This window comes from Malaclemys terrapin, chromosome 18 (assembly GCF_027887155.1).
Source record: "Malaclemys terrapin pileata isolate rMalTer1 chromosome 18, rMalTer1.hap1, whole genome shotgun sequence".
Lineage (NCBI taxonomy): Eukaryota > Metazoa > Chordata > Testudines > Emydidae > Malaclemys > Malaclemys terrapin.
The window spans coordinates 4,781,584-4,790,141 of NC_071522.1; the positions used below are offsets into that span (position 1 = coordinate 4,781,584).

The 8,558-nt window shown below is 48.2% G+C and overlaps 1 protein-coding gene across 1 annotated transcript; it reads left to right on the plus strand.

Moving 5' to 3' along the window:
* The first annotated feature begins 287 nt into the window (after positions 1-287).
* On the plus strand, positions 288-7,022 carry LOC128825828 (pinopsin-like). The gene is made up of 5 exons (XM_054008642.1): positions 288-636; positions 3,944-4,126; positions 4,803-4,948; positions 5,246-5,485; positions 6,882-7,022. The coding sequence occupies exons 1-5, from the start codon at positions 288-290 to the stop codon at positions 7,020-7,022; spliced, it is 1,059 nt and encodes a 352-aa protein (XP_053864617.1).
* Positions 7,023-8,558: the final 1,536 nt, after the last annotated feature.

Below are 8,558 nucleotides of genomic sequence, written 5' to 3' on the forward strand. Positions count from 1 at the left end.
TAAAAATGTGTCTGCAGCCATTAACATTACTAGAAAAAGCACAATCAAAATCCACTCATTTAAATGATGTCGCTTTCACCCGTCAGATTGTGAGTGACTCTCTATCCCCTTATGAGTAAAGAGCTGATTATAAAAACTCTGTATTAAAACACCTTAAGCCTTTTTAATCTACAGATCCTCTTTGGGGTCCCTAAGCCCCTGGCTTTATAAAGAGGGTCCGTTGCCCTTTCAGATAGGTCACCTGCTTTGTCTTTGCAGGTGTATGTTTTTCAGCCCCTTGAAGAGAAATGCAGGTTTCAAACACTTCTCAGGCTCCTGTGCAACATGGAACTCCCAGTGCCTTTGATGGTCCACAGTGGCCTCACCTGGCTCCCAGAAGCATCTACACATCTGTGGCTGTGCTCATGGGCATCGTAGTGTTTTCTGCCTCCTTTGTGAACGGTTTGGTCATTGTAGTTTCCATCAGGTACAAGAAACTCAGATCCCCACTGAACTACATCCTGGTGAATCTGGCTGTGGCTGATCTGCTGGTGACTTTCTTTGGAAGCACTATCAGTTTCTCGAATAATATCAATGGCTTCTTTGTGCTCGGCAAAAGGGTGTGCAAATTTGAAGGCTTCATGGTCTCTTTAACAGGTAAGGATGTTTACAGAAATCAGCTGGCTAATCTCTTTCTCTGTCTTCTGCTAGTGCAACTGCACTTGATCTAAAGCTGGTCTAAGACTAGAGACTATAGTAGCAAGTGTGGCTCATTAGTTGTTCTTGGCCATCAAATGTCTCCTTGCCTCTTCTCAACCCATAGAACAAAGACAGGGTGTTATTCATGATGCTGAATTTGTTATTATTCTGTATGTTCACAGGCACGGAATGGGAGAGTAGGTGCTTACTCACCTGGGGTGTTCAGAACACACTGGCTGAGCAGATCCTCAGGTTTGGTCTTGGGATGTGTTTAAAACAGGAAAGGAAGAAATAGAACATTTTTATATCACATGTAATTTATCATAATGATATACGTTGTGATTCCATCACTTACTGCTGCCCAAGCTGCTAGGTTGGATGTTCATGGGCTAACAAGGCAGAATGGTCAGGTTTCTGGTGATGGTATTGGTACAAAAATGAAGAAACAAGCTCTCATACATTTTGTTGTGAACAATCAGTGGCCAGCAGAGGTGTCTCTGTGTGGGCAAGGGGCACTGAAACGGGGTGCAGGGCATTTGCCCTGATGTCATTCCACTCTGCAGTGCTTTTATATCAATTGTAAAAAATATTTCTATGAGCATCAGGAACATGATGCATAAATTCCAGTGTCATGGTGGAAACACTCCAGTGGAGAAATTGCATTTCAGACACTCCTGCAGCTGGCAAAGCAAACCATACATAAGAACATAAGAATGGCCATATGGGTTAGACCAAAGGTCCAGCCAGCCCAGTATCCTGTCTTCCGACAGTGACCAATGCCATACGTGGTATCACAGGTGTGTGCATGGGGTGTGCCAGGTGTGCACAGGCACACCCTAATGCAGGGGTGGGCAAATGGGTCCACTCTCCCGGTAGCAGCAAGCCGCTGGCCCCTCCCCCGCCTTCCTGGGCCGCCCCCCCCACCCCCCCTCCACGGGTCTCCCCCCCGCCTGCCCCCCCCCATGGGTCTCGTCTGCCACCCCCCTGCGGGTCTCCCTGCCCCGGAGCATCCCTGCCTGAAAGAAAGCGGCGCGGGCCTCTCCCATGCCTGCTTGTGTTGCTGGTGTAGCACATTCCTGCTCAACTGCTGTCTGCTGCCCCAGGGTCCTAGTGCCCCCCATTCCCTAATGGCAGGGCAGGCTGCCCTTACCCTGCCCTTCCGCCCTAGTCCTGAGCCTCTCCAACACCCCAAACCCCTCGACTCCAGCCCCAGCCCTCATCCACCCTAATCCTCTGCCCCAGCCCTGAGCCCCCTCCTGCATCATGAACCCCTCATCCTCAGCCCCACAGCCCTCACCCCTGCACCCCCTCCTATCCCCAAACTCCCTCCCAGAGCATGCACCCCTTCCCACACACACCCTCCTGCCCCCCAAACTCCCTCCCCGAGCCTGCACCCCTCACCCAATCCTACTCTCCCACCCCCAGCCCAGAGCCTGCACCCTCACCCCCTTCTGCACCCCCACCCCCTGCCCCAGCCCGGAGCCTGCACCCAAACTCCGTCCCAGAACCTGCGCCCCTCACCCCCTCCTGCACACCGACCCCCTGTCCCAGCCCGGAGCCTGCACCCAGCACCCAAACTCGATCCCAGAGCCTTAGGCAGGTGGGGTACGGATACTAAGGGGCGGCACTCCGGCCGCTATTGGGGTGGCACGTCTGGGTCTTCAGCGGCAATTCGGCGGCAAGTCCCTCTCGGAGCGAAGGACCTGCCGCCAAATTGCCGCTGAAGAGTGGAGCGGCACAATCGCACTGCTGCGGCTTTTTTTTTTTCCGCTACTTGGAGCGGCAGAAAACCTGGAGCCAGCCCTGGTTGGATAAGGGGTGGGGGCAGTCAGGGGACAGAGAGCAGGGTGGATTGGATAGGATCCCAGGGGGGTGGTTAGGGATTGGGGGGGGGTCTCTGGAGGGGGCAGTCAGGGAGCGGGGGGGTTGGATGGGGCATGGGAGTCCAGGGTCTGTCAGGGGTGGGGGATAGATAGGGGTCAGGGCAGTCAGGGGACAGGGAGCAAGGAGGGTCCGGGGGGGGGGGCAATTAGGGTCGGGGGTCTCTGGAGGGGGTGGTCAGGGGACAAGGAGCTGGTGGGGGGGGTTGGATGAGTTGGGAGTTCTGGGGGGGGGCTGTCAGGAGGCAGGGGTGTGGAGAGGGGTTGGGGCAGGCAGGGAGCGGGGGGGGGAGCGTTGTATGTGTCGGGAGTTCTAGGGGTCCTGTCAGGGGGCGGGGAGTGGTTGGATAGGCGTGGGAGTCCCGGGGGCCTGTCTGGGGGCAGGGGTGTGGATAAGGTCGGGGCAGTCAGGGGACAGGTAGGGGGTAGGGTGCTAGGGGGGCAGTCAGGGGACAAGGAGCAGGGAGGCTTAGATAGGGGGTGGAGTCCTGGGGGGCAGTTAGGGGCAGGGGTCCCAGGAGGTGGTAGTCAGGGGACAAGGAGCGGGGGGGGGTTGGAGGTTCTGAGGGGGGCAGTCAGGGGGCGGGAAGGAATGGCTGGGGGCAGGATGCGGGCGGGGCTAGGGCAGGGCGGGACTCCCTGGGTGCACACCCTAATGAAATATGCTGCGCACGCCTAAGCATGGTATTGATATCTGTTAAGGCATCCTAGCTAAACTCCATTGAGCAACGTGAAAACTGCCTTAGAAAATGGAAACTGTATGTCCTAGGAAATACAGTGTATCCTTTCAGACAGCCCCAGATTAATTAATAGAGAGTTAAATAAACAAGAAATGCTGGGGCTCCTAGGTGCAATCATAAAATAAATAAGAATAATAATCTAGATAAACTAGATAAATTCATATAGGATAAATTCAATGGCTATTAGCCAAGATGGGCAGGAATGGTGTCCCTAGTCTCTCTTTGCCAGAAGCTGGAAATGGGCGACAGGATGGATCACTTGGTGATTACCTGTTCTGTTCAATTCCTCTGGGGCACCTGGCATTGGGCACTGTCGGAAGACAGGACACTGGGCTAGATGGACCTTTGGTCTGACCCAGTCTGACCATTCTTATATTAATCAAAAAAGGATGCTATTGTGAAAGCTTTTTTCCCTGCTGGTTTTGCCTGCTTGCTTGACATCTCTATTTCAAGCACCTGCAAGACAGCTGCTTGGAATATAGCTCATTCTATGGAGCTGTCCTTACATGGACAAAGTAGTATAGCTCAGGAAAACCCGGCACTTCAGAGCTAGCAGTTAAGCACAGAAAGCTGCTAGATTATGTAATAGCACAGCAATTTGAAATCATATTCCACACATACTAACCATTTAGTGATCTCTCTCAGGCATTGTGGGGCTTTGGTCCTTGGCGATCCTGGCCTTCGAAAGGTATATCGTCATCTGCAAACCCATGGGAGATTTCCGATTTCACCACAAACATGCAGTGATGGGCTGTGCATTCACCTGGATTTGGTCACTTCTCTGGACAACCCCACCAATGTTAGGCTGGAGCAGCTATGTGCCGGAAGGTATGGGCGTCACATTCTTCAAGTCTGTAGCTTCAGCAATGGCTGATGGGCACAGTTTTTTCTTCAGTCATTGGTGGAATTTTTTTTTTTTTTTTTTAAGTATGACATATTTGAGGAGAGACCACAATGATTTTACCATTGTATTTGACTGTGTGGCTGTCTTTGTTCTCCAAGTGCTAACACTCCTTGTTTTCTCATTAATTACAGGATTTCCTCTCACATGTCACTCTTTAAAAGTTAGCTGCTTATTACAATAAACTGCCGAACATCTATTTTCTTATTATGCATATGCCTTAACACAACTTCTGATGGACAGAGGAGCAGCAGAGCGCTGTTACTGACTACAGTCACTGCACACAGAGTAGCTCAGCAAAATGGCTAAAGCGCAGAACAAGCCTATTAAAATCTTGTTTATTTAGAAGTTTACTTTAGTTTTATTATTATGACTCCTCCTGGTTTGTTTGTAAATTAATAACAAGGCGCTGCCAGCTAGAAATCACCATGGCTGATGCCAGTGTTGTTTGTGATTTGGCTAGAATTTGGAGAGCTGCTTTAGGAAAACAGGCACAATTCAGCAAGAACAGCAGGTGGTATTTGTTCTTTGTGCCTTTCCCACTGAAGTCCCTGATCATACTTCAGGATTGTCCTAGCATTGTTTAAAATCTCATTGTTCTAGGTCTGAGAACCTCCTGTGGTCCCAACTGGTATACCGGAGGCAGCAACAACAACAGCTACATCCTGACTTTATTCATTACCTGTTTCATTATTCCTCTCAGTCTGATCCTCTTCTCCTATACAAATCTGCTGGTGACACTACGAGCTGTAAGTACAAAGACATTTCAGTCTGAACAGTCACATGCACTGTTGACACCATTACAGGCACAGGTTTTCAGTGTAATTTTTCATGGCTGTTTGGATGATACCAACATAGGTTGATCTCACCATTACAAACAGGCAACTGAACAGGAAGGGAAGATAATGTGGCTAAGAAGTGTGCCACGCCCATTTGTCCCGCAAATTTTCCTTCAGCCTAGGCCATTTTATAGGACATTAGTATTTTCTATAGAATGAGGCGGTGACATATTAAATAGCAGGCTGTTTCCCTTACATTGCCTGTAGGTTGCGGCGCAACAAAAAGAATCTGAGACGACTCAGCGAGCTGAGAGGGAGGTGACACGAATGGTGATTGCTATGGTGATGGCCTTTCTCATCTGCTGGCTGCCCTATTCCACCTTTGCCATGGTGATTGCCACAAACAAAGACATCCCCATCCAACCAACTCTAGCATCACTGCCTTCATACTTCTCCAAAACAGCCACAGTTTACAACCCAATTATCTACATCTTCATGAACAAACAGGTGAGAGCATGAAGATTATCAGAGGGTACATCTACACTACAGCGGGGAGTCGATTTAAGATACGCAAATTCAGCTACGTGAATAGCGTAGCTGAATTCGACGTATTGCAGCCGACTTACCCCGTTGTGAGGACGGCGGCAAAATCGACTTCTGCCGCTTTTTGTCGGCGGCGCTTACTACCACCTCCGCTGGTGGAGTTAGAGCGCCGATTCGGGGATCGATTGTCGCGTCCCGTCGGGACGCGATAAATCGATCCCCGAGAGGTCGATTTCTACCCGCCGATTCAGGCGGGTAGTATAGACCAGACCAGAGAGCAATTGAAAACAAGCCTTCACTGAGCTAGGGGCTTACAGGAATGAAGTGTAATAGCAGTAATGGGGCATTCTAATATAGCATAGCATATCTATCCTATTGAGGTTCCTGTCAAATGCCAGATCCCACTGATTGCAGCTTTACAACAGGCAAGGCTAAGGTATAAAATTGAGATGGAGCTTGATTTTCAACCTGGCCTTAACCAGAGATCCTTTTGCATACCCACAATTTTGTAGGGGCAACTGACCTAATTTTGGATCATTAATTGCCTGATTGAGCTTGCACAACAAACAGACAGGTGTTTATCAATCAATTGCCAGTGCCTGGAAAGAGCAGGGTAAAGCACTAACCAGTCTGACCGCAACATTATAATTTGCATTCCACGCTGGGCCCAGTATTGGCCACATAGCCCCTGCCTTGGAGGTTTACTACCTACAATGTAATGCATATTATAAAATCATGAATGGTGTGGAAAAAGTGAATAGAGAACTATTATTTACCCTTTCCCACGATTAAAAAAACAGGTGTCACCTGATGAAATTAAATTCAATACAAACAAGAGGAAGTATTTTTTCATACAATGCACAATTAACCTGTGGGACGCACTGCCATGGGATGTTGTGATGGCTAAAAATACAGCTGGGTTCAAGAAAGAACTAGATAAATTCATGGAGGATAGATCCATCAATGGCCATTAGCCAGGATGGGCAGGGACACACAACCCCATGCTCAGGGCAACCCTGACAGCCTGAAACCAGGGGGGAAGACAGGGGTGGATCTCTGCAGTATTGCCCTGTTCTGTACATTCCCCCTGAAGCTCTGGTACTGGCCACTGTCAGACACAGAATACTGAGCTAAATGGGCCATTGGTCTAAGCCAAAACAGCATTTCTTACGTTTGTGCCAAAAGCATCCAGGCTGCATCTCACAGGAGCACTACCAACTCCCAGGTTACAGCATCTGGGTAAAGCAAAACCCAGTTTAGTAGTTTGGCATAAAGGGACCCAGGAGAAGTGTGTTTAGCAGCCTGCCTTCTTCTCTTATCTAGTGAATTTTCCTGTAACACATGTGCTTTCTCCAATTAGTTCCGGGACTGCCTGCTGAAAATGATGTGCTGCAATCGCAACCCGTCAGGGATGCAGGAAACCTCTCCTGCTATGCTTGGTGCCCCCAAAGGCATCTCATCAGCCTTGGAGGGATGCGGTAATAAGGTGACCCCATCGTAAACAGTGCAGATGCTTCACTTCCTGCATGGAGGAATGGCAGCTGCCGGCTCCGCACATTCGTCTCAGTTTCATTTGGCACAAACACAAAGAGGAGCAAAGAGGCTGGCTATTTTCTAACAGCCCAAATATACACCAGAAAGTAATAAAAGATTTCTTCTTAGAGCTCCCAACAATATTCACTGTACCCTGCCCTGTCACTGCAAACTTAGATAAAAGGTAAAACACATTCCCTTCAATGGCAGGAAAGCAACCATATTAGAGAGTAAACATCAGAGAGAACAGTTCACATTCCCAATGGGAATAGCCCCCATTCCTAGTTCCTTATCCCCTGGGGGAAGTGCTAAAGCATGATAATGGGGGACCTTTTACTAGGCTAAGGAATAATTAAACTACCAGCATTAAAGCCCAAAAGAGCACTTCTCCAGTAGTAATCCCATTAGGAAAAGCATAGGCTTCATTTTGCTTAAATATATATTTCACTGCAAAGAGCAGAACAGGAGAGCTCCCTGCACGTTTTCAATACACATTACTGTATAGACACAGGAGGATTTGTGTTGGTTGATCCTTTTGTGTAACTTCAAGACAGGCTGTGAACCAATGAAAATTTAACAGGTGTGTTCAAGTAGATCGAGCTAATAAACATCCAAACATTAAAACACCACTGTCTCCTTGTCATGGGTGGGCAATTAGCAAATCAGCAATTAGCAAAGGGCCCCAACAGACAGCAGGGTGTAACCTCCAGTGACCACAACTGGAGTTTTATTTCACACGAAAAAGGCCACACTTACTGAGACAAAGGACAAGATCAATATGGCAAAAACAAGGGGTCTGAAGCCCAGCAGATTTGTATTTTATTTATAGCTGAGACAATCAGGAAAGGCCTTAGAGTAATTGATTTTGCAATAAAGGTTAAACAAAGCCTGTAAAAGATTCTGTGGCACATAGCAAAAAACACAATAAAGCCACTGGGGCCATAAAGGCTGAGACGATAACAGAAAGCAAAAGATGCACAACATGAATAGGGAGAAATTCAACAACGTTAAACAGATGCGATAACAAGCTCCTATTGAAGTGTTCCACCAATAACCATGACTTGACCTCCTTCATTACATCTAGTGGCTCAAGAACAGTACAAGGACTAGTGTAACATTTTCCAAAGTGCTTAAGTGACTTAGGATCCTACGTCCCATTGAATTAGGGTCTGGTTTTTAAAGGTATTTAGGTACCTAAAATGCAAGTAGGAATTTTCAAAAGCACCCAGGTGCCTAGCTCCCAAATACCCTAGACACCTATCTGCATCTTTAGCCACCTAAAAAACTTTGAAAATCTGGCCCGAAGTGCCTAAGTTCACTTTAGGCTCCTCAGTCACATTTGAAAACGTTATCCATGCTCTCGAAGGAGTTTCCTTTCTATGTCTTGTCATTATGGTTTTTCCTGACAAGAAGATTACTGACCTTCCATGACCTTCTGTCTACAGCCTTTGATGTCAGAACACATAAATGAAGGAGTCAGAGGGTAACTGTGTTTATAGGTATT

What these genes read in the sequence shown, in the direction of transcription:
- LOC128825828 (XM_054008642.1), top strand. Translation starts at nt 288, where the DNA reads ATGCAGGTTTCAAACACTTCTCAGGCTCCTGTGCAACATGGAACTCCC. An exon ending in TGCTGGTGACACTACGAGCT is followed by an intron (nt 4,949 to 5,245) that starts GTAAGTACAAAG and finishes CATTGCCTGTAG; the next exon opens with GTTGCGGCGCAACAAAAAGA. An exon ending in ACATCTTCATGAACAAACAG is followed by an intron (nt 5,486 to 6,881) that starts GTGAGAGCATGA and finishes TTCTCCAATTAG; the next exon opens with TTCCGGGACTGCCTGCTGAA.